The 26,056-nt window shown below is 37.8% G+C and overlaps 2 protein-coding genes across 6 annotated transcripts; one reads left to right on the forward strand and one right to left on the reverse strand.

Moving 5' to 3' along the window:
- Nucleotides 1–55: 55 nt before the first annotated feature.
- Nucleotides 56–13,621, reverse strand: LOC131334818 (probable 3-hydroxyisobutyryl-CoA hydrolase 3). 4 transcript variants are annotated; one of them, XM_058370083.1, is made up of 15 exons: nucleotides 13,520–13,621; nucleotides 13,065–13,137; nucleotides 9,985–10,065; nucleotides 8,802–8,870; nucleotides 7,605–7,668; nucleotides 7,368–7,447; nucleotides 7,188–7,271; nucleotides 5,268–5,352; nucleotides 4,989–5,074; nucleotides 4,201–4,322; nucleotides 3,954–4,014; nucleotides 3,747–3,842; nucleotides 3,475–3,576; nucleotides 3,356–3,397; nucleotides 56–219 (listed from the first exon to the last, which is right to left on the reverse strand). In XM_058370083.1, the coding sequence occupies exons 2-15, from the start codon at nucleotides 13,101–13,103 to the stop codon at nucleotides 82–84; spliced, it is 1,149 nt and encodes a 382-aa protein (XP_058226066.1). In that variant the 5' UTR covers nucleotides 13,104–13,137; nucleotides 13,520–13,621; the 3' UTR covers nucleotides 56–81. The 4 variants fall into 4 exon arrangements, with proteins under 4 accessions (XP_058226066.1, XP_058226067.1, XP_058226068.1 ...); XM_058370084.1 differs by having other exon boundaries at nucleotides 13,536–13,579; XM_058370085.1 differs by lacking the exons at nucleotides 13,065–13,137; nucleotides 13,520–13,621 and adding an exon at nucleotides 11,128–11,149.
- A 4,585-nt stretch (nucleotides 13,622–18,206) lies between these two features.
- LOC131334819 (uncharacterized) lies at nucleotides 18,207–24,112 on the forward strand. Of its 2 annotated transcripts, none has more exons than XM_058370089.1 (8): nucleotides 18,207–18,761; nucleotides 19,605–19,769; nucleotides 19,884–19,982; nucleotides 20,133–20,237; nucleotides 20,760–20,891; nucleotides 21,289–21,426; nucleotides 22,758–22,979; nucleotides 23,309–24,112. In XM_058370089.1, the coding sequence occupies exons 1-8, from the start codon at nucleotides 18,345–18,347 to the stop codon at nucleotides 23,705–23,707; spliced, it is 1,677 nt and encodes a 558-aa protein (XP_058226072.1). In that variant the 5' UTR covers nucleotides 18,207–18,344; the 3' UTR covers nucleotides 23,708–24,112. The 2 variants fall into 2 exon arrangements, with proteins under 2 accessions (XP_058226072.1, XP_058226071.1); XM_058370088.1 differs by having other exon boundaries at nucleotides 18,208–18,761; nucleotides 20,124–20,237.
- The last annotated feature ends 1,944 nt before the right edge of the window (nucleotides 24,113–26,056 follow it).

Raw genomic sequence — 26,056 nt, forward strand, 5'->3', positions numbered from 1 at the left:
ATTTCACTCCAATCAAATACATAGCAAGATACATAATCACAATGTTGTTGGCATCTCTCTCTCTCTCTCTCTGCATCACCCTCAAAGTTTTGCCCTAGCTTCAGTACTTGGGCTTGACCTGGCAGGAAGTTGTAAACATTTGAAATCCTCATCATCAAGTTCTGCGGAAAATTTATCCAGCATCTCTTCGCTAACTCGACACAGTTGGGAAGGTTCCCACTGCAAGGAAAAGAAAAAGAAAAAGAGATCAAGCCAAAGGATCAGCTATAAATAACAACGATTGTTGGACAAGTTTATACTTAACCATAAAGAAGAGGATCATGCATGTTAGTTTACGTATCTGGCGTCAAATTGATTTACGTAACAAAAAAAGGTTCCTATAGATGGCAGGAACAAAAGGCTTGTCAAAAGAATACAGGAGTAATTATTCAACGCTCCGAGAGTGTGATGTGGCATTTTCACATAGTTCTCTGAACCAATAAATATTCTGAGTTGGACATCAACAATAACTTTTGTTTGGTTGTTTGAGACAAGGAGAGAACCACGTTGTGTGTGTTGCAGTAAGTCATTGATCGAGAGTACCACATATGCTACCTACAGTACGCGAGAATTACCTTATAGTTAGTCCAAATTCATTGGGTTGATCTAACCCCTAGCCCAAGTGTTCGGGCATTATCATCACAGGGTTACCTAGAAAAGAAGACGGGCAAACAGGAAAAAAAAAAAAAGGAAGAAAAGAAAGAGACAATAGTCGTATGCAATTTACTTGAGTTGGTTCCTCACCAAGGAGCGATGATCAGAGACAACATCATAAATGTATCTTGTGATGACTATCATAAAGTATCAGTGATTATAGGAGAGTCTTCAAACTTTTTAACATAAGTTTAGCAAATGAATATTTCAAAAAATGATACGTATTCTATACCATGAGCCTTTTAGAACGAAAGAAACAATCGACTTCTTGCCTTACTGACTTCAGGACAGCTTAAACAGACGCCGCTCACTCTAGACCTTCTCCTTACTTCAACAGACAGCCCTACGCATCAACAGCAGAAGCGGGAGCGAATGACTCAAACCTGCGAATGTTACTGGTGAACCATCACTCGAACCTGGAACCTAAGAACTTGCCTTTTCGTTGAGCTAGGCCTGTAAACTCTTTTAGGAGTTCCAAAGACGACATAGATGACCGAGGCCTTTCTAGATGGAGCAAGGTTAGGTCACTTCTATCGCTTAAGCCCTTACTGTGATAGAGTAGGCCACTTTTAGGGCTGTAAACGAACCGAATTGAGCCGAACCCTGTTAAGTTTGGCTCGGGTTCGTTAAGGTATGAGTTCGGCTCGGGTTCGGCTCGAGTTCGATTCGAGCCTGAACAACTTGGCTCGAGTTCGGCTCGTTAAAATTTTTCAAGGCTCGGGTTCGGCTCGGTTGGGTTCGTTAAGATACTAGTCTGGCTCGAGTTTGGCTTAGATTCGGCTCGGGTTTGATTCGAACTTGAACATCTTGGCTCAAGTTTGGCTTGTTAAACTCAAATGAATCGAGCCGAGCCGAATCTAAGCTCGAATTGAGCTCGTCAAGACTCAGGTTTGATTCGATTTAGCCCATTAAACTCAAGCGAGCCCAAACTCTCTCATTGATCGTATAGAATTTGGGAGAAAAATAAGTATTGAATTATATATACAACCTTAAAATTTTTTACATTTACAAATAGACCCCTATTGAATTATTAATTAAATATAAGTATAGGTTCGCGAACCTAACCGAGCCGAATACCGTTAGGCTCAGGTTCGGCTCATTTACGGAACGAGCCTAGAATTGAGGTTCAGGTTCAATTCGTTTAGCAGACAAATCGAACTCGAATGAGCTCTTACCGAACCGAGCCTCGAACAGTTCGCGAATGGCTCAGTTCATTTACAGCCCTAGCCACTTTACAATGTTTGTTTGGGAGGGATACAAACAAGTGAGCAATTAAGGGCAGTAACTGTGTAGCATGACTCTCCAAAAGTGTACAAAAACATCAGCGCGTTGTTACAATCTTGGTGGGTCAAAAATTTTATGCTCGAACAAAAGAATGATTTGATTAAAGCTCGGGTACATCGAGAAAGATTAGGCATCACAACTAGGAGTATACATTCGAACTATGTTGACAAAAAGTAAAACTGTGTTGGCACCTATACGCTAACTAATCGCACACCGGACCGAACCAAAGAACAACATACAACCGGCAAGAGAATTGAACGAAGGGAAAATTCAAGGGAAAAGTTCACCCAACTGACAGATTCAAACTTAAACTCTGATCTATTGAATCCATTCCAAGCACCTTTTTAAGTCTTCCACTACGCATCCCTTGGTGGGTTTAATCCAAGGTGGCGTGGTATTGAATATTTCGACATAGGATGTGACACAGAACTTGATCTCATGCGTTCCATCAGCCCTAGGTCTTTTGGTGCATTAGTATCAGGATTAACCTTCCTAGTTCAATCATGGAGACAGCTAAAATGAAGAGCAGGGACAAAGTGAGGGGAGGGCCACAGTTGGTGACGGGATTACTAAAATCCCATCACTCATGCAAATTTGTTTGATGGCCTTTTTGTTAATGGGATACATTTCAATTATACGGGTTTATAGACACACATTTGCACCTCCCATCAAACAGAAAATGAATTATTATGCTTTGAATTTTTAACAGGTGGCTACTCCACAGGAAGCCACATACACCAGGCAGCATGCTGTCGCACAATATGGTTGCAAGAACCCTTAACCAGTGAGTTCCCCTATCTAATATCAAATGTTTATCTTTCATCGAATGTGAAGATGAACCCACATAGAGATTTATACTCTAAAACAGAGCACTTCTCTACAGTGATAGAATATCCATCAACCTTTTAACAAAGATCGATGATAGGTGTACTTTGAATGCTTATTAATGCCCCGATTGAATGATAAGACCTAGTTGCTATGAAGGACCCAACTTGGTAAATTCCAAAGAGGCAACAGATGCCCCTGGATGGTTGAAACGCATGCTGCACGCAAGCCATGGGAAAGTAATCAAGGGTTTGTGATTCCGACATTTTTCTTCTACTTCTAGTTCTTGCTCCTAAAGTGATAACCTTTCGAAACTGCAAACACTGAGTTTTCGAGCTAACCGAACATGATATGAACTACTTTTCTTGTGCTACAGCTGGGGTTTGGTTGAATTAGGTCTGGCTTAAGCATCATATTTTGCATGGCAAAAGATATTAAAATGCTGAACATCATTATTCAAATGAAAAAAACATGAAAATTAAATGATAAAAGGAACATGTGCAAGCATGGATACATTACTTCCGAAATAAATGTACTTTATGTTTATACATACCTTGGGTTTTTTATCTTTCTCAAATAGTAGAGCTCTGGCACCCTGCAATTTAAGAGCTCAATACCTATTGGAAAGGATTATGCTTCATGGTTTAACAAACGTAAAAATCAGATACAAACCTCAAAGAAATCATTGGTCACAGTTCCTCGTACCACATGACTGCAAACAATATATTCACGAGCGATGCAAAGTTCAAGTGTTTGCTTTCGTCCCTCTCTGATCTAACATGAACCAAACATGAATTACGCTACAGTTAAATGAAAGAACGACATTTTACTATTTTGTTTTGAATGTTGACAACAAAATCATAATGGCATGTCAGCTTTGACCAATATCTTTCATGGAGTTAGAAGGAAAAACTTCATGAAAATTAAGAGATAACTATTCTCACAGATCGTAAGCCAATCTTAAGACTTGTTGGAGAAGCCGACTTTAAGGAACTTATTGCCTCTACAATCCACTTGTCCGCTCCACTGTTCATTTCCTCCTAAATAAGAGATATAGTAAGTGGCAATATCTTCATTATGGCTATGAAACTAGTTTTAGCTAGGGAAGATGTACAAGCAGTGCAACAATTTTGAATAGCTAAAACACTTACTAGCGATAACAAGATCTCTTCAACAGTTTCTTTACAGAAACACTTGTTGATTGTCTCCAACCTGTCCATTCAATCTCAAATTTCACTAAAATCAAGAACTTTGTCTATCACTCAACTCTACTCTACCAAATTAAATATACCACTAGATATATGTACATAAAACAAAAATAAAAGCTTGAGCATTTGTCATGCCCAAAGGGAATTGAATAGCGAAAACAAAATTTCAAACTACTGATAGGTAATTTACCTTTCATGAAAGTTATCTTGGTTTGTTTGTCCACTGTATATAAATTTGTTGATGAGCTTAGAAATGGTTAATGCATCTGAAGAAACGAGCTCACACAATGCATTTTCTAGTTGTTGAAGATCCTAAGGAGAAATGAGAGAGAAAACAACCAAAAAGACAATTAATATCATCCAAAAGGAATATGATTCGTAATAGCAATGTGCTATTTTGCTGCACAAGTTTTGTTTTGATTGCCAAAAATGGAAACACGAGTTGGGGTAGTTTCCCCTCACCATTACATCTCAAAACCTCCAAGCCAAATAAGAAACCAAAACATTGTTTTTGTGTTTAAGGGGGGCCAAACAGCGATCACATACAATGGCTCCTTCTCATTAATTTCTTCCCTGTTATGCTTCTTTGCATTTTTCGCACAAAGAATAATGTTCACACTAGCATCTACATTGCAATTAAAAATCTAAATTAACACGCAAAAGCAAAAAATGAAACTTTCCTTATGATTTCTTTTTCGCAATAGGTGTACTTAATTAACTTGAAAAGCTTTACAAAAGTTTAATGTTTTGCAGCTATTTCAAAGTTAAATGTGCAAGTTACTTTCAACTTTTGTATTACTCTCACTTTATTTATTGTAGATGAGACAATACTTTCACAGTTTACTCCATTACTAGTACAATACTTCTATGAGGTTCTACTTGCATAGACGATAACATTAAGGATGCCTTTGCCCGGTAAGAGAAGATCTATATACTAAGTCTTGAATTTGATTTTTTCCAACTGGTATGTTGGATTACCTTTGAAAGGACGAAGTGTGTAGCAAGGCCACAAGCAAGCATTTCAACTCCATTAATTCTTGCCCCAGTTAACCCTAAATATTCTCCTGTGGAACATTGTGATAAAGGGAGACACAATTGCAGATATATCAATATGTAAACATGAGAATCTGGGCAAAAGGTTAATGCATTATCTGCCTAAAAGCTAGAACCAAAAGTCATGCAAATTTTATGCATATTCAAATAGTTGTGAAATCAAACTACTTTCTGAAGAAAATGTAAAAAAGTTGAAAGTGATACCATAATAGCCCGGCAACCTAGAAAGGAAGTACGAAGCTCCAACGTCAGGAAAATGTCCTATTAAAACCTCCGGCATGGCAAACACCTAAACAAAATAACACATTCATCAATTATTACAAATTGATCGACTACTATATATTCATGTGATGACAATATGACAGATTCAATATTATAAGTCTTATTGACAAGGATAGTAAACGATGTATTGGTCTTAAATGTGAAAATGAAATCACTGATTGAACCATACTAAAAAGAACAACACCTACAATTAGAGTTATTCAATGTCATGATATTGCTTTTTGTTGTACAATCTATAAACCTAAAGGTGAAATTATGCATTAGACCCCACAAGAATGTGTGGTTGTAAAGTGGTCCAGAGTACCACGTGGCGATACTCCCGGACTGTTGTATAATAACTCAATAAAAACAAAGAAAGTACTTGAATGGGAAGAATATAGAGTAAAGGTAAACTGAAAAAGTACCGCAGAATAGATTATGCGTATACTTTTAAGGGAGGAAAAGCAAGACTTGAAATAGCCTGGGAACCATGTCGAAAGGTTGACATGATTTCTGAGACAGATAGTGCCCCTTTGTACTGGATGGTAGGTTGACATACTTTGGCCGAGGTAAAAAACACAATTAGAAAGAAATCAACATCAAATAGGAAACCAACTCCCTAGAGTCCTCGACTGTTTATATTAAGCACAAACTTCTGCAAGTCCTTCCTCAGAAACAGCTAGCACTCTAGCAAGGCTAGAAACCTGACACTTCAAATTGCCACTAACCTGAAGGCCAAATGAAAGCAATTGTACAGATACCAGCACAAATTCTCACAAGATCTTGACTTAAGCATCTCAGTACTCCCATCCAACCACCCAACCAAGCAGAGCTTACTCTGTTCGTTTTGCAAGGCAAGGAGGATATGGTGCTGTGCTCATTGATTCATGGGACTAAGACAACAATAGGTATTAGGGTTGATCAACTATATAACCCGTGTATGATGAGATTGTAGTGAACTTCATTTATGTACAAGTGTAGAACTATTTAAGTAATTGTAAATATACAACACTTCTTTTGAATGACTTATTTTACGAGTATATTTCGAATTCGAACTTCTCTTATTATGGTGATTTACTATTTTACATTAACAATCCCATTTGAGATTCATTTTGACAAGTACAACTACTGATTCATTACTTGAGTTAGTTGACAACTAGATTATGCTTACTGGGGAGTTTTGTTCCATAAAGAAGGGAAGAGTGTCACTTGGTAATCAATTATTCTATTTTCCACCACTTTTAAGGGGAAGACGGCTGTGGGACTAGAGACCATAGGAAGAGGTAATACACACTTGTGCAATTAATTGGTCATTCTACAACGCTTCTAGGTCACGTTCAAGCATGGTGAAGATTGTCTAGGTGGATTCCAGGACTTGAGAAGGTCTTGCTGAATTCTGAAGAACGGAACTCATGAATTCGGTCAGTAAAAGCACCAAACCCACAAGTACTTCGACTGTGCTATGCATTGCAATCTATGTTGCTGCTTATTGAGGATTGTAGGCCAGACAGGGTCGAGTGATTTTTGCCCCATTGGGGTATTTACATTAAAGTCATGATACGCTTTACCTTTATGCAAATAACCAATTTGGCACAGAACTTTGTAAACATTTTGGAATCCTTAGGCAAAGATTCCTATTTTTGCGATTGCATATTCCAGTGATTGAACGAAACAGCTCCAAAACAAATTTGTATTGACGGATCAAAACATTTTTCTTAGATATTAAAAACACATTGCTAAAAGTGAAAACAATATACTCCAAATTAAAGTTAATTTGAAAGCCAATCAGTTTCATTTTGGTTAGAATGAGACAAAAAAGGGCAAACGTCATGTTCATTTCTATGGTAAAGGAGTAGGTCATACAGTGTTCTCAGTCACAATCCGAAACATTCCATTCATGGATAATCCAGCACCTCCTCCCATTACAATTCCGTTGATAAGGAAAACCTTTAAATAAACAAATTCAGTTAGAAAAACATGGTAAGAATAAAGAGCAAAAAATATTCAACAAAAATAAGGGAGAGAATAAAGTCTATATCTCACCAACGGTTTCTTATATGTAGCAAGTAAATAATCTAACATGAGCTGTCTCCTGTAAAAGCTTGCAGCAAAGGTCCAATGTCCTAATTGAAGTTAAAGGTCTTCATTACTTAGAATAAATAAAAAATGTAACAGTTGCACCATAACTCAAGCTCAAACTACACAAACACAGCTATTATCTTCCTCAATGACATGCAATAGAATTAAATCACTTTGCGGAAATTGAAAAACCTTATTAACCTGCAAGTATATACAGAACTACTCTAGTGACATCCCCACCGGCACAAAATGCTTTTCCCTTTCCCTTCAATAGGTAAAAGCTAGATAAGAACGTATATAATACAGACATTATAAATAAATAAAAATACATGAATATGAAAAATATTTATCGGTGCGTCATCAACAGTTGAGCAATAAATAATGGCCACGTTCATCGTTGAGTATCGGTTACAATAACAAAATTCCCTTTTCTCTTTTCCAACTCTTTGTTTTGGATTGATGATGGAATGTTAGGTTTAAATAAGGAATTCTAGATCCAGACACAACCAAAGCTTCTCTCTCTAAGAAGGAAAAAAAAACCTAGCTGCCTTCTATCTTCCTTCCCCTCCCTCACCCTAGGGATTTCACCACCCTAATGCAATGGCGGGAGGGGAGGGCTTTTCCCTTGATGGGTGTTTTCCTTCCTCCAAACTGATAGTTGCTTTTCTCGTTCTCGATAACCCCTCCTTTCCGATGAGGGTCTTCTCTCTCAATCTCATATCTGAGAATTTCTTTGTGTTTTCCTTCTTTTCCCTTTCTCCCAGCTTCTCCATCATCATCGAGGTGCTATTTCAGGTTCCAACAGATGGTCCTTTGACGAATCAAATCTGATGGACTTGATTGCCATCAGTGTGTTTGATAAGTGTAAGTTTTTCTTTTGTGCGTATGAGTGCCAATGGGGTGCCCATTCTGTGGTTATGAGAAAAAGTAGTGGTCTAGGTGCCTATACGTGGGAATGCTACTCTCCTTTGTGGCTTTCTAAATTCTAGTCCTCTTTGATTAAGGACGAATGCTGATTATCTTCTGTACCTTTGTTTAGCTATCACCATTTTGACCACACACACAAAAAAAAGGAAATCTAGCTGATAGAGGATGACCATTAAAATTTAAAATAGCAACATAGCGCATGACAAATTGTTCAGTCCATAATGAAGTAAATTTATGTTAACATGAGAGCCTTGACCAATATACCAAACAATCAGTTGTTCCGAATGTTGCAAGGTCAATCAAGCAATTAGTACAATTTGTCAAACTAGCATGAAGGATGAAATTTCTTACATGGGAGGTTAATATTGTTGATGTAAATTATGCAATGATGAATATTAACTAGAACATCATTATTAGAACTTGTTTCAGTGAGTTTGTGCATCATTCTGCATCACTAAAACTCTTTCTTACCTTAACAATTACAAGGTTGACCTTGGCATCATTCTCATAAGTTCTCATGGCCACATGAATTTGAGAAACCTGCGCACACAATAAAACAAAAGAAACCAAAATGATGAACAGAATTTTCATTTTCTGGAAGTAGACCAACAATCAATGACTTACACACCAATAAGTTTCTCCTCCCCAATTTAGAATTTCTCCCACTCACCAAGTACTATCATTCCAACTTTAACATTTCTAGTGCTGGTCAGATACAGTAAAAATGTACTTGTACACATAGTCATGACAAAAAAATTAAAATGCCCAGTCAGGGAGAAAAACAAATAGCCTAATCTCAAGCTGTGAATGCAACAAACAATCAAACAAGCTAGTTATTAATGATATACATCCATGACCTAGCAGGCTAGCATGCAAATTTCTTTTACTTTGCGTACTCTTGGTTTAGTTTTTTCTTCTCATACTTCTTGGGTTCACAAGAAAATCACTAGTGTTGACTGCTCATAGGCTCATAGCAACTGCATCCATCAATCCAGGATGCCATGTATATAATATAACCACAAGTATATGGGTATTTTCAACTTTGGACACAAGTCTACATATGAAAAATCTGGTGAAAAATTCATCAGAAACCAAGGATATGAAGCTTCATTAGAGTAGCCTAAATACCTTGTCCACACTTAGAAGTTAGAACCCTAAGTGTCGGTAATTCAAACATGATTTGTTGCTTTTGATAGAAAACACAGTTGGTTCTATACATAACATGTGACCTCAAATTTCTGGCTAAACAGTTTCATACTCCCCACAATCAAATCATCAATCAAAATTGTGATACTCTTTCTAGCTTCGCCATTACTTACCACATGACGTCACTGACATGTTAAAAACTTAAAATACAAAAAGAAAAAAAACAAATTGAATTTTTCCTTTTGGTTCCTGAATTGAAGCAAACTATTATCGATCCCTAACTATGAATGCAATGACCATACATATGTTTCAGGGGCAATACATGAGATGTATTATTAGTGAATTGCTAATGAAGAAATATGACTGGCTAGTACTACACAAGTAACACAACTACTCTGTACAAACAAAACTAATACACGAATCATAGAAAATTTAACGGTTTCGCTACTAATATAGTTCTTTGATGATAACGTCAGTGCAAATATGAATTTTAAGGAAGTCGGCATACCATTTCAAAGGTAAGGCAATTGAGTTTCCGTGGCCTATTTAGAGTAACCTTCAGTGCACATGATTTTTCTTCACAAAGCACCTGCTCAAGAAAATCACCAATCAAGATTACCTATCGATTTGTCAAACTTTGCACCGAGAAAGCATCTCGATAGCTATTTTTCTTGGTAGGCTAGATATATGACTATCCAATTCAATATTCATTTAACGAATGCAGCAACAATTTGGCCTCATGACCCCATCCATCTCTCCTTACATCTAAAACACAACACTAACCCACCAACTTTCCCAAACCAAACAGCATTCCATTAAATTTTGCTATGACCCAAATTAAATCTAAATGAGATGAGGAGAACCAATACAGAATTAGTTTTTCTTGCACAACATAGTTACATAAACTTCTCGCCAATCTCACACTGTCACACCTCTCATGGCCAAAACCAAGTCTCAATTAACCCAGTTTCCCACCACTCTGACGGATCCACGTGGGGGTAGGTGCCACCCCTACCCCAAGTTTCAAAACCAACATTTTTTCACGCTAATGTAATTTGGTTAGGCACCTACTTGTATTTAGACAACTTTATAATTTACACGGCTCATGTAAACATCGTGGTTTATAAAATGAACGGTTCGCATCATGACAATAATATCTCAATGGTTTTCATTCGAAGACCACAAAAGAATTGGACCAAACTTTTATTCTTTTTAATAAAAGAACGAAGCCCACAACAAATTCTAATCACTCCATATGAATATACACGTAGCCTTCCTTTCAGCACTTTTACAGACAACATCCAACAACTGCAACAACATAAGTGAACTCCCATTTAGCAGTACCACTCCTGAATCCAAATCCTGGCTCTGCCACCGGCACAACTACGAGTCTGCCACACACGGCTCTCTTAGGCTTACAGCTTAATAGCTTATCAATTGGGATCTCGAAAATAATAGATACAGTATAAATCCTCAACCCATCGTTTCCTTGAAATTCAACTGACCAGATTAGTTTTGCATTCAATAGGATATTTTCTAAACTTTCAAAAGCAATGAAAATAATAATCAAATACTCCCACATTTACGTCTCCATACAGACATGCTGCATGCATATCGGCATATGTATATGCAATGCTAACTATCGTCCTACCTAGATTCGCCGGACAAAACCGTCGCCAAACATGCTGTTTTGTTGCCGCCGTAAGCCTTTCCTCCTCCTCCTCCTCCTCCTCCGTGCGCGGCAGGCGCCACCCTCTCTCCTCCTCCCATTGCTGAACGATTACATACCTCTATTGGCTATCGTGTTTAACGACCAAATACTAATTAATTAATGTTGGTTGCTGATTTTACCGTTCTTTTTTTTTAACACCACTTTGATATATTTTTTTCCTTTTTCACAAAAATACACTTAAATAAGAGTGACGTCAAAAAAAAATATGACAAAATCATTTTCCTTCATGTTTGCTAAAACCCCTCCAAAAACATGTTTGATGGACAAATTATTTTTATAGAAGGATTAGAAAAGCTTGGATTAATAGTGGGATAAAAGGGTCATGTGGGTCCCTGAAATAGTAGATTGGATTATATGTGAGAGAAACTTATTCATTTCCGCGATGAATGGAACATATTGTAAACAAATATTTTCAGGAAAGAGTCGTTAAATTATTTCTTGAAAAAGTTTGTTTAAAAGTCGGACTGTCTAAAATACTTTTGGACAGTCACGATTTTATCTCCGTAAAACTTTAATTATTCACGCAGCTCCATGAATAAGTTTCTCTCTTATATGCAATACATAATTAGTTGCACGGTGTTTCATTCGAGTGGGATAAATAATGAGAAATAGAGTGGAGAACCATTTTTGGCCATTGAATAAAGAGGAAATTAATCCCACAAAGGTCCGGATTAGCTAATAGCACCTCCTCAGGTGGTATTGGATAATCTCATGGATAGGGTATTAAAGTGGCTAACTAATTGCTTTAGTGTCTTAACTTTAGTCTCGCGCAACAAACGCGGGACAAGTTAGTCCTATAGAACATGTGACCCTCACATGGGGTATAATCCCTCCATCAAACATGTCTCCTCCCGGCCCTTCTCACCTTTACTTCTCACACTATCAAACGTGGAATTCATTCTCTCATTCTCCTCCTTTTTCCCTTCCTTCTCCCCCCTAACAAACGACCCCAAAAGGCTCTATTGTGCTGATAAAATAATTTTAGCACTTAAGAATGAGCAAATCTCCGATTTTTCAAGCCTTGACCAATCCATAGGGGCCTCAGTGATGATCAATGTTCATTAACTTTGAAAGTAAGTGAAAGCAATTTATTCCCTATTTTAATCTAAGCATATTTATCTCAACTTCGAAAGAATACAGTGGAGCTCGACAGTTCCATCCCTTTTTTATTTTTTATTTTTTTATCGACAAGTTCCATCCGTAATTTCCTAGATTTTTAGTGAATCCCATCCAGTTGCACGGAAATGATGGAAAATAATTTTTTTTATAACTTTCTGTTACTAGAAAAGTTGTATGACTCACAGTTTCAACTTTTCCCCGATAAACTTTTTTCTACAAAATAGAACTTGCCAAAAGGAAGAAGTTTTAATTTTCCTACAAGATTTACTTCTAAGAGAACGGACACACGAAAATGAACTTCATCTCACCTCACTTTTCTTAAAAATCTATTTCTCACACAATATTTCCGACAACTAAACGGAGCCTAAATCTACTAAAACTATTTGAAAATCTACTCCCTTCTCCCCTTGATTCTAGCCCACGTCTCCCACTCTGGAATCAAATACTCTCTAAATCTCTTTACCAATTCTTTTAAAAGGGCATATGGAATTGTGCACCTCCAACTCATTCTTCAAACAACATATCCAAATTTGAAAACTTCACCGCACTCTTTAAGTCAAAATCAAGGGCCTAGTTGGAAGTTTAATTTTGAAGCTTTTTTTTAACTCAGGCGTCCAGATCAATTTACGCATATCTCGACTATCCCTAAATAACAAAATCACTCAAGTTGAAGGATCACAAATGATCAAATGAAATATCACATATATATGAATGTACACAATAAATAAATAGAGTACCGGGTTAAAGTCTCGGTCAAACAAGTTGTAGGAAGCCATGAGAGAGGCTCTTTTGTAACCTCAACGATCGCTCCTACAAAGCCCAAAAAAAAAAAACAAAATTAGAAAAATCAGTTGAGTTCCAACTACCTACAGCTTCAAACGTTTTCAATTGAATATACACAGTACATATGAAGTTATACACATCTACATGTATAGGGCTAAAAACGAACGTCCGAGTTGCTCGCGAGCAATTTGAGGGGAGTCGAGGCTCGAGTTCGAGTTTTAGACTTGCGTATTAAATGTGCCGAGTTCAATACTCTAAAGCTCGTCCCATTTGTATAGGCTCAGCTAGAATAGTAAACGAGCCGGGCAACAAACAAGGCAAGCTCGAACACTACCGATCCCGGCTCGTTTGCACCCCTATGCATATATGGATACGTATACTTTCAAGACAACCATTTGGTTTTACAAACCTTCTCTAGTACGTACTCTGTTTTATTGAGAGCAGAAGATCAAGAGATGATGCATGCAAACTCTCAAGGTATGGTTTGCGATCCCTTGGCTTATAAGTAGTAGTGATGCTTTTCTTCTAGTTACCTGTGGTGATCAATGAATTTAATAGGGCGGTATCTGCTGTTCAACTACCAATGTACTTCATTATTTATTGATGGATGCAGATTTTTCATGTGCAGCAAACTAAATGCATGTATCGGCCCAAAGGTTAGTTTGGTTGGTCGGTTGGTCAGTGAGTTTGTTACCCGTTCCACTAAGCCTTCTTATTCAATAAGTCCTTATTTTGCAATTTTGGAAGGGGTCCAACCTTGTTTCAAGACCTTAAAAAATAAGTACTTGATCTATGTGTATTTTTTTTTCTTAAATCTTTCAATATGGATATAAAAAATATGCAATATATATCTTGTTTGATAGATCTCAATTAGTTATATTATACAAAATTCGCAAAATCATGAAATTCAATATAAATTGAAAAGATAGAAGCGATCAAAAAATGACACAGATTTTGAAATGCAGAAATAAGAAGGTAAAAAGTTAGTGGAACGTGGGTTCTTATTGGGTAAAAAATAGTAAGAACTTATTTTGTTAGCGGAACGAGCACAATTGACTAGTGTTTGGTTTTTTAGGTTAGGCCACAAACAAATTTTTTGAGAATCTTCTAGTCTCAGCGTGGATGGTCTGCTTTTAACGGAACCACGGAGGAGATCAATAGATCGATGTGCGCGTAAATTGATCCGGACACCCAAACCAGAAATAAATCTAGATATGCATCGATCATCGGAAAAATTCAAAAGATGCATGTTATTTGCTTTGCCATTTTGGGGTTGTGAGTTATTATTATAGACGTCTGTTTCCGGCCAGTGTTTCCACGTTAGGCAATATGACAGTTGGGAGTACATAAAAATGGAAAGGTAGGAAAACAACTTTTACATTAAAAGCAGCCATATTTGCGTTTCTTTGTTTTATTAATGGAGTAATGAAAGCATACAGCAGAACTATATTGAAATTAAGCGCCAATGAGGTGGTTGGAGCAGCAAACATAAAATTACTCCTCTTCTACTGGTACCGGGTTTGATATTTGGGATTAAATAGTTAGGAGAAGAGGCTTCAATTTAACTTGCATTTCGGTGGGAGTTCGGTGACAAATCAACATTTCCTTCCAACTAGTCTATTGTAACTAAAGTCCGAATATTCTAGATTGGGTGGATTCTTTAGCTAATCGGGGGTCGTTACGATGGTTAAATCCAGCCCACGTTTTAACTGAGAAAAAAGAAATTATGTGTATGGTGAGTCAGAAGCATGGGTTGGAATATTATCACATGGAAAAAATCAACTTTGTTATAGCATCTCCTACGAGCTCTATATCTCTATTTTGGAGACCAAAACTCCATACTGAAGAAATACTTTGTAAACTATTTTATGAGAGAATTTTGAGGGATCCATTGTTCTTTTTAGAGTTTTGGTCTCCAAATTTACTCTCCCTACTTCCATTTTAGAGAGAAAATTTCTAAAAAGGGCCATGTTGGAGCGGTAGGGAGCGTGTTTTACTTTTTAGGTTGAGGTCGATCAGGGGTACGAGAAAACATACCGAGGAACTGTGCTGCACAGCATGCTGTGTGGGACAAATCACTGCCGCTCTGGTTTTCGCTCTGATGATCGAAAACGTTCACTTCGTAGAGCTCATCGAGTAGAACGAGTGTACCAAAAATCCGCTTGATCGAATATCATTAAGTGTCTAATCCGAACATTATTATCTTGAAACGAATGGATCCGAAACACTAGATTAAAATTCATTGTTTTTTGGTACACTTATAATTTCAAGAAAATAATGTTCGGATTAGGCACTTAATGATATCCAATCGAGCTGATTTTTAATACACTTATTCTACTCGACGAGCTCTACGAAGTGAACGTTCCCGAATATCGAAACAAGACCGGAGCGGAGACGATTTGCCCCGCAGAGCACTCTGTGCAGCACAATCTTTTCAGTCCCTATAAAACCCGCCCTAACCTTGCTCCGTTGCCATCCGCTGCAGTCTGCAGACAGCACAAAAAAAAGTAACAAAACCACCGACCTCACTTCAACAACGTGTGTAATGTGTATATAAGAGCAAGCCCAATTCTCCAACGTGTGTAAGGGCAGCAGCAATAGAACTGGGCCGGTACTCATGGGCAAAGCCCAAACTGAACTCCTTTCGAAGCCACTCCAAACAAAGAATGCCAAGATCATGTACCTACTCGTATAGTTCTCCTCGTGTGTAATATAGAGCAAGATGTGATCTCATTTGGTGAGTTTTAGTATTTTCCAGTCTTAACTGATAGTAGTTGATACAATCAAGGTCAAATGATCACACATTCGCATGCGTCTTACCAGAGTATATTCATTGAAAGATAAATAACGGTCGAATTTCAACTGTTCTTCTTTTTAAACAAGTGTGATTGGTTAAGTAGTTTGTCAATATTCGATTGACTTGATTATTAACATGAATTGATGAACATGTCAAGACCTACACATTCAATAGCTCGAATAGTGCCGATTTTTTTTTTTTAAAAAAAACACGCTCGAATAGTCAAATGAGGTTATGGCGTGTTCAATTTTGCGCCACACGTAATCATCTCAATTTGTATTTCATCTAGATCTTATTTTGAGATTTCGGGGGAGAATATTCGGGGGAATATTCTCTCGAATATTCAAGAGAACATTTAGAGAGAGAGGGAGTCAAAGAGATTACATTAGATTACAAATGAATCATATACCGCAAACGTGAGGCTACAAGCGTTTGATGCATCTGAACACATCTATATATGTATCTATTCTCAAATATCTCTGTCCAAGGTGGATTAGGGGGCTTGTTGTGTCCCATGCACAATGCTATTGTGCCTTTTGTTGTGTCACTTCCCGAGCTCAAAAACACAATCTTACTCTTTAGACCTAGACACAAACAACTACCCTTCTCAAAAGAATTAAGGTTCCGTTTCAATTTCTTTGAAAAATTACTTTTTGAAAAGGAAGGTAATTTCAAGTTAAAAATTGTGTTTACGCAATAATTTTTCTACAAATATAGATCTTATTTGATAGATTTTATTGAGATATTTTAAACAGTGCAAAAAAAAATCAAATAATTATTTTTATTTTCATTATATTTAAATTTGAAATTATTGTTTTTTTTAAAAAATGTTTAAAAAGAAAACGGAATGGCACCCAAGTCAGTCGGCCTCAATAGCTTACCGATCGGATCCAACAAAATTGGAGTGCAAATTTTAAAGTGTATCTGCTGAAGAAGAACGAGATTTGATTACCGAGATTTCAATCTCCTTTTAGAGTCTGCTTGGAAGGGGTATTGTGAAGGAGAATACCACAATCCATCCTTTTAGTACCTGGGCCCAGCTATGGACCCATTTGGCAACTCCATTTGGAGGGGGTTTTATCTTTGGCCCCTCTTCCATAATACTTGCTAAGACCAGCTGAGGGGATCTTAGCGATGGACAGGGTCTCACCTGTTATTGTGTAATACCCCCTAATTCTCCTCCATTTCGGACGATTGTACCCCTCGTAATCTCCCTTTTCAACCCCATGTACCCATTTCATGAGCAAAAGCAAAAAAAATTAAGCGTTCCAAATTTCAATTCGTTTGAACCGGTGAAAAGATTTTAGTTTTTTGATCATTTTATCCTAAATAGTCATAATTAAATTTTGACTCTAGGACTCTTATTGATTAACACTAAAAAAGTCGTACAACCAAATATCTTAAGGCTAACCAACGAAAGCCCTAGAGTCAAAATTTAATTATGACCCTTTAAAATTAAATGATCAGAAAAATAAAATCTTTCCACCCATTCAAACGGATTGAAATTCGGAATACTTAATTTTTTTTCTCAACTTTCCCCAAAATCAAGCATTTTGCACTTTTTTTTTTCTGTCCCTTGAAGCTCAAAAAATCACGTATTTATTCTAATTATAATGAAACTAACAAATTTTGTCATAAACACTACATAAGGGCAAAAAAATCATTTAACAGCTTTTTACATCAATCCTCCTTTCTTATACCCCAAATTAATCCTTCATCCAAACCAAGTACTATTTCCTACTATTTAATACCCCTTCATAAACATCACATCAATGTGGGCCGTCCCATATTAACCAATATCCCCTACTATCTAATCTCCCCTACTATCTAATCTCCCCTTCTTACATAATACCTCCAAATCTAATCCCGCATCCAAACGAGCCCTTAACTTGATATTTTGGATTACCACTGTACATCTTGGTCTACAAAATAATCTGTTCGGATTATATTTTTCGAGCTCAAACAAGTGATACAATGTGTGAACGGAAGGCACAGTAAGCTCTTGTCTGTTCTAGTCGGGTGAGTTGGTGGATTTGCTCCACGCATAATTAACCAGAGTTCGATTATTAGGATCAGGCCGCAAGAAAGCTATTTTTGTGAATTTTGTAATCCGAATGTGATTGCCTGTGACCGAATCAGAGAAAAAATTAGTTGAAATACGCGTAAAACTCTCACAACATCCCTGACCCTTGACCGAAAAGAATTTCAAAAAATCGTTTTCATCAAGAAATCGTTTTCCTCAAGGTTGACAGATATTCCAACTTTTCACTTTTGTCTCTTATATAAGATCCTACCAACTCCCAACTCCCAACTCCCAGCCAATTTTCCTATTTCCCTCTCTCAGATGCTTCCACTTCCTGTTCCCCTCCGCCTCCATGATCCATCCATCTCTTTCTAGGGTTTCATAAACCAGTCGAATTTAATTGAAATCGCCAACATGGCTACATCAGCCTTCAAGTCCACCTCCAGAAGAGCAACCGCCTCCGAGCGCTCCCCGGACAAAAACGCCCCAATCCGACGGTCCCACAGCGTTAGCGCCTTGTCCAGAACCCACCACCGCCACCACCATCTTCCCCAACACGACGTCGCTTCCGAGTTCTCGAACAAGAGGGACAACCCTCTTTTCTGGACCAGCGCCTCTCCGCCGGATGACAAGGAGGTTGGAAGCTCCGCCGCCGCGGCCGAAACCGGCTCCGCGGAGAGGGGCAGATCGGTCGTTAGGAACTCCGATCTCGTTGGCAAGAAAGTTGTTGAGAGCGGGAAGAAGAAGGACGTGCCGGGTCGGAGTTTGTCCAGGGTGGATACGGGGCGGCGGCGGCGCTCCGTTTCCAGGAGCCATTATGCAGCGTATGAGGTTTATTTACTATCTCTTTGTTTGGTTTTGGAGTTAATTAATGGGACACTAATTGGTATGATAAAAGTTAAAACTAGTGTGTTTTGGATTGTTGTCTGAGTAGCATTTTTGCTTTTATATTTATAAACGAGTGTCTTGGCATGCACCTCAAGTAATTTTGGGAACTAGGCCCCTGAAGTAGGCTCCTGAAGTTAACGAAAACCTCTAGTGGCCCTGACTTTGGAATGTTTGGCCTTCGTGGATTCGACCTCGCAACCTCTTCAGGCATGGCCTTTGATTGTTGTTTATAAGTCATATTTTATGTGAACCCGAAGGGATTGGTAAAACTATTGTGTTAAACGTTTGTGTTGAACTAAGTTGTGTTTAGGTAGTACTAACACAGGTCCCAATTCGTACACCGGATTCGTTTGTTTGATGGGATTTATAGTGATGTGATATATGATCTCAAAATGTGTAATCACATAGATCAATAATGAGGAATTATGTTTACCACGTTCGTTCTTGTATGGTATATTCCATGTGCTTTATAGTTGGATTAAAAATCCAACGGATGATCCGAGCCGTAGAAACTTTAACCAAACCACCTGGTATATGGTCCTTTTGCTATATATGATGGAAATATTATTGTCTTTTTTTTTTATCGTCGTCTAATCGGAAGTTTAACTTATGCCTACCTTTCAGCATAGACATAAGCATTCCTTTGTTTTGGAAATATTGTGTGAGTTCAAATTAAGTCGAATCAGGTATTGCCACATGCTGGGAAACAAAATAGTGATAAAAATTGGTTCTACTTAGCAGCCTCTTTTTCTATTGTTGGTTTGATTTTGGTTTGCCTCAATACAGAGTGAAGTGGAACGAGACTCTGTTGTCTTATTAAATTCTCGAAGCAAAGTTAGTTCGGATGTGGGTGCTAATAGAGGGAAGAAAGATAACTTAGTTAGAAATGCAGCTGATATGCGAGGAAGGTCCACAGATCGTCAACCTCTCAAGCCTAAAGATACTTCTGCTGTAAGTTTTGTGGAATTATGGACCGTCAGTCCCACATTTGGTTTATAACTGAAATTACTGTGTTTACTGGTGTCTGTTAATGGTTAACCACAATTTGTAACATGTACCTTTCAGTCTTATTTGCAAGTACCGAATGGTGAAGATGGAATCTCTGCTGGTTCTTTTTTGGAAGCCGAAGAGAAGACTATTAAAGCAGTTTGTGAACAGATGAAGGTGAGCTTTATGTTCTTAGCAGACTGCTTGATTTTAATGCAACATCATCAAATTCTATGCTTTAACTACCATTGTGTAATGTTTGAACGTAAATATCATTTTTATTGATGATAAAAATTCTTAGTCATCTCTCTATAGTAGACAATACAGGGAGACCAGATGGGAAGAGGTGACACTGCTGCAAATGGAATATATGAGACCGTTCGATCTGAAGTAAGACGTGCCATCTCAGATATCCAAAATGACCTTGGAAGCGTAAGTTCTTTTTGTTGTGATTTGTCATGCTGATATCGCTTTCTCTTTCCTTTTCCCTGGCTGCCATAACAAAGTTATCTAGAAATAGCTCCATTGATTGCTTAGAACAGAAGTCTTGCGTTTCAGAGAACCTAAATTTATGTTAAAACAAAAGCTGACACATGGAAGCTTACCCTTGCACCATTCGTGGTCCATATTTGCTCTCTTTATTAGCTTTTTTGTATGACTAGTATCTTGTAGATGGTTCTAAGCGAACTAAATCCATTTGTTAGTAGAGAGTGTGAGAAAACCTTACATGTTGATTTTCATAAGCCAAGTTACTTTCAGCCGTAGTCTGAGACAGGTGGTGGATTGAGCCTGTGAACCCCGTATATTCGTGTATGGAAAAGCTAATATTCAAGCTGCACAAAAGGGAAAATATGGGTTATCAATGCTACCACATTATTTGCTTGCAATGGTATAATCCTTCAAAGCAACCTTACCTCTTTAAATAGTGACTTTTTCCTGGCTTTGCAACTTCAGGTAATCCAAAGGAACAATGCTACCAGTATTGCATGCACAAATGTTGCTGATATTCCTCCAGATTTGGTTAATCCTGGGGCTGTTGAACTAGTCTTGGACATCAGAAGGGAATACGCTACGAAGTTTGAGGAGGTTATACATCTCTCTCTCTCTCTCTCTCTCTCTCTCTCTCTCTCTCTCTCTCTGTACTTTTAGTTAATATTGTTGAGAAGAGTTTTATTGCCATGCCTACTAGTTGGCAATGGTTTTGAAACATTTACTGGGTTGATGTCTTTTCACGCGGTGGGATGTGTTTTTGAGTACCTATGTCTTCAAAATTTTAGGGCAATAGTAGTTGTGAATCACTTTCTTATTTGGCTTGGATCGTAACTCAGGGACCAAAAGAAAATATCCTCTTGGTGGAAAAGGACTTGATTTTCCTTCCTGACAAGGGAAGTTGATATCGCACCTATAGATTCTCATCTATGCATAGCTATTACTCGTGCATGACAAGGCTGAAAACTCTCTCGTGTTGGCGATTTATGTGCAGTCCCAAGAACGGGCTACTAAACTTAGAGCAGATCTGGCTGTAGAGGAGCACCGGGGACAAGAGTTGAGTAGAATACTCAAAGAGATACTTCCAGATCCAAAGACAAATAGTGTGCAGAAATCTCGTCCAAGAAGAAAGGTAAGCCATCTGCTTTAGCTGAAATGTGTCTACCCATCAACTGTTTAAATTACCCTGGAAAACAAGGTGGGTGGATGAATTCAACATTAACGTGCAAGGCTGCAAGCAAGAAGCCCCTTTGTACCTGTTAAATGGCATTGATGTTCTACGCTAAAGATTAACCAGCACTAATACGCCCATCTTTTTCCTTTCCTTGGGATGCTTGGATGCACATATCCATTCACTATATTTTGTTTGACAGCATTTAAAGTGAGTTTAATCATCAAGGAGTTGTTCATTAGTTTCTGGTTGTTTCTCACTGAGATTATTAGGATTAGGTGTAACGTGCATGCAGCTTTCAGCTGTTAGTGCATATCAACATAAATGAAATAAGACATGGTTTTCCTTTCAAAGCCTATGAAATAAGAGCATTGTGTCCCCTTGATGTGTGCAATTGGTCCTCCTGCCTAATAATTAAAGATGGGGTATGCACTTAAATGGATTTCCAAGTTGTGATATATTTCAGAATCTGTGTATTAATTGGTTGGTTTGTTTGCCTCCCCTATCCCAGAAAAGTGCCTGCATGGCCCTATAGTTCTTCTAGACGTAGGTTAATAAAATCTCTTTTGCGTGGTGCCTTATCATAAAAACTATCAGAAGTATTGGCTTACAATATGCCTTGGAGTCGGGACTTTGTGGTGGATAAATGGACACATCTCATTGCATTGACAGGGGACATGTGTTTTCTTCATATTCGAGTATGTGGAAGAGGTTAAAAGTATTTCTGTTGCCTACTTGTCCCTTCTTAATAGCTTTTACTTGTTTGAAAACACTAAAGATTTAAATTACTGCTATATACCTGCAATCTGGAAGAAGGGTGAGATTTTGGTGTTAATTCCCATGTAGGATTGCAGCCCACATGATTCTCCTTTCCATATACTTAATTGTTTTTCTTTAGTGATGACGCAAGAGTCTAGAAAATTGCTATACGAGGATAAAATTTTGCTCAATTAGTTTATTGGAAAAGAAAAAGATTTTTCTGTTCTCTATGGTATTCCAACAGGAAAATCCCTTTCTTATTCCATCAAACAAATTCAGCAGACCTTTTTAAGTGCAGTAATATAACCTTTTCCGATGTTCTGTCACACATATTGGTCCGACAGTTTGCAATGTTCGCATCTATGTCACTTATTCTTTGAGGAAAACAGGTTACTTCATATAGTTGGTGTGACAACTACAGGTTCTTATGTTACTGGCATATAAAAGAAAATTCATTCTTTATCTTGCTGTTAAGGTCATAGTAATTCCTCCTTGTGCTTGTTTCTCCAACAATTACTTTTATCGGATGGCAGCATAGCAGTGAAAGAACAAAGATGTCAAAGCGCCTGACAGAAGAAGCCATGACCTTTTTTGACGAGTGCGTGTCCATATCAACTTTTGACAGTTCTGATTTCTCAGCACCGGAAGATCTGCCTCTAAATTCAGTTGGCACTCCTACACCAGTGTGTGGGATTGCATCTTTAGCCCAAGGTAGCCCAAGCATTTCAAGCACTGGTTGCCTCGACTATAAGCAGGTTCATCTCCTCATGGGCTGATATTTACGTGTATTTATTCTAACACTTGAATCATTCACAAGAGTTTGGTCAGTTAATGAACTAGTAATAACAAAAGATTCCCCTCACCATTGAGCAATCCCTCTACCCACAGGGCTGAGCTCTGCAATATCTTTTTCTTTCTCGTTTTCTTTCTCTCTCTTTTGATTCCAATTTGTCCCTCCATGAAAGTATACACCCCTAACCCTGGGAACAATGGACTTGACCAGGCAGTAACCAAGGTTAGGCTCAAACACCAGCATGAAATTGGTAGTTTCAGGTGTTGATGTTATTGATACTCCTACTTGCAGGAATCAGCTGGTCGTGTCATGCATAGCCAAATGGATTCTAGTTTAACTGCTGGCAGCAGCACTGATGAACCCATGATAAATCAAGCAAGTTTAAGTGGAGGAAACAACGCAGAATTGGGTCGGAAATCAAGATTCTCCTTCAGTCGGAAACCAACTGAAAATGCTGGGCTCCGACTAGACATTACAAACTACATTAAAAACATTGAAAAAGAGTATGAAAATGGTGGCAGCAATTCAGAGACCTCAAAATCAAACTACTATGATGGGCTGTTTCATGGTTACACGGAAAACTTGTTGTTTGACAGGGTACTGTTAAAGAACCAAATAGACTCTGGGAGTTTGCATCTGTGTGGTGGAGGTTTGGCAGTTTCGTTTTCTCCTTTGGGCTCTAATCGTTGAACAAAAACCACAGCTGTCGTCAAAATTCAAGCACATAATATGCATGGAAGATAGTGTTTTTCTTTTTTCCTTTTCTGGTTGCCGCCTTCTATGGCTATGTCTGATGTTCTTATCCCTGTTGTATCATAGTTGATAAAGTTGTAAATAGAATATGCTTGATCCGATGAGTGGTGATATAATTTAGTCAAAACTATAGAAAACCAATTTCTGTGTAAAGCCTTGTTGTGTGGCTGTGGTCATGCTCATGTACTCATTTTGTAATGTATAAATTATGGGATGTACTTAGATTTTGTATTTTCAGAGAGAGAGAGACCCGAACTTCTGTACATGTATTTTTGTGGAATTTCTGTTCTGTTTCTTGTCAATTTATAACCCGGTAGAGAAGATAAAGATTTCAGTTTCTTTCACTTTGTTTTCTGTACTCCTATCCGTTCTGTATACCATAAATGCAAGATCACAGCGAGATAGAATGATATCATTCATTTAGATAAATTGTTCTGATCTTCCCTCCCCAAAAAGATGTAGGCACTAGGCAGAAGCACATCAGAAGCTTTGTTTGTACTGTTTAACAGTTTCAGCCTCGGAGTGGGTGGCTTATGCAATCAAATACAGTAGATTTAAACAAGACATCGGAGTATTTTTTTTGCCCGTACGCCATTGAAGCAATATATTGCTTGGAACATAGTCACCCGTATTTGGAGCTAGGGTTTCTCATCGAGCCTGGTTAGGAGACTACCCTTCTTGGCAACTATTTTCTTATGTTGGTAATGGTGAAATCAATGATGTCATGATCGAAAATGTAGTTATTCGGCTGATCCCGTAGGAATCATAATCACTCGAGCCTGGTAGGTGCAAGAAGCAAGAAATTCGCTTACGGAGAGCATCTATAGAAGCAAACCCCGGTCTTGTGGCAATTGGGGGTGTGGTTCGAGACTCCAGTGCTACATGGATCTTGGGTTTTCAAATGAATATTGATTAGTCTTCTCCCCTGTCTGCAGATTTGGAAGGCTTTGGAAATTGCTACAATGGAGAGCTTTACCCGCATTATGCTTGAATCAGATTCTAAGAAGGCTGTGGAATTTTTTTGATCTTGGAGCAGAGGCCAGACCATCCTCAGCTGAATGCAGTCCAAGTAATTAGAAGTCTGGCTGGCCAAAGCTGGGAATGCTCAATCACCCACACTTGGCACGAAGCAAATACTTGTGCAGATTTTCTAGCTCGGGAGGCCATGTATCAGTTGACCGGACTGGAGAGGCAATTAGTTGAGGTGTGTGTGAGTTGGCCCGGACACTCCGGACCATCAAACCAAAAAAATATAGGAGGAAATCTTTTTCCCCGGCCCACGAATCAATTTCCCTCTTTCTAGCTTGAAGCACTGAAGCTCCCCATAAAAGTGATCATTGTGGCAAACAATTTAACGACGACTAGTAAGTTCCGTGATGAGCTAGCGCAGATCGGTCTACTCCTAAGTCCTATTTAGTTTGTTTCTGTTCTCGTAATGTCTTGTAAAATGTTTTTATTATCAATTGAAGTCCTTACTCTTTTTCTAAATAATAAAAAAAAAAGTCATAGTAATTAATGATATTTAAAAAAAAAAAAAAAAAGGGTCATAGTGAGAAGAAATCTATTCAGTCTAAAATATGATTTCCCAATCCTAATATAACAATTTCTGCTACCAACAACCAGTACAAGTGACGGATTAAAGAGTTTATGGTAGGGGCACAGTGCATGAGAATATTTTTCTTGCTATATAAATCTGGCATACATCCTACGAGAATATACAAATGAAATCTGCTATGTATAGTAATTCAAATGATTCGATGAATTCGTTAAACGCTTAATCAAATCAATCAGTCCATCTTAGCTGATTGTTTCGATCCTAACTGATCACTGTCAATCGCCGTTACTGTTAATTACCCCATCTGCTATTATGTGTGTTGATGAATTCATATAATTCGATCAATTGGTTAAACTCTTAACCAAATCAATTATGTTCATATTAATAAACTCAAATGATTTGATCGATTGGTTAAACTTTTAATCAAATTAATCGGTCTACCGCAATCAATTATATTAATCAATCATGTAGTCATCACTCCAACACTAACCAATTGACGAATTTTGTTAAACCACAACTAACCATCATCAGCATTTGGTCACTATATCGTATCGATCGCCACATTCACTCACTTGTTAGGTATCTTAACCAAATTTTCTTTACTACAACCTCAGTTCATCTGAAGGTTCCATTGTACAATTTTATAGAGTACTGATTAAACGTTGATTATTGATTTAGTCTTTTTAGTCAGTTTTTTTTATTATAGAAGTTAGTTTGCAACATTTATTTTT

The sequence above is a fragment of the Rhododendron vialii genome, chromosome 7a, assembly GCF_030253575.1.
Source record: "Rhododendron vialii isolate Sample 1 chromosome 7a, ASM3025357v1".
NCBI lineage: Eukaryota > Viridiplantae > Streptophyta > Magnoliopsida > Ericales > Ericaceae > Rhododendron > Rhododendron vialii.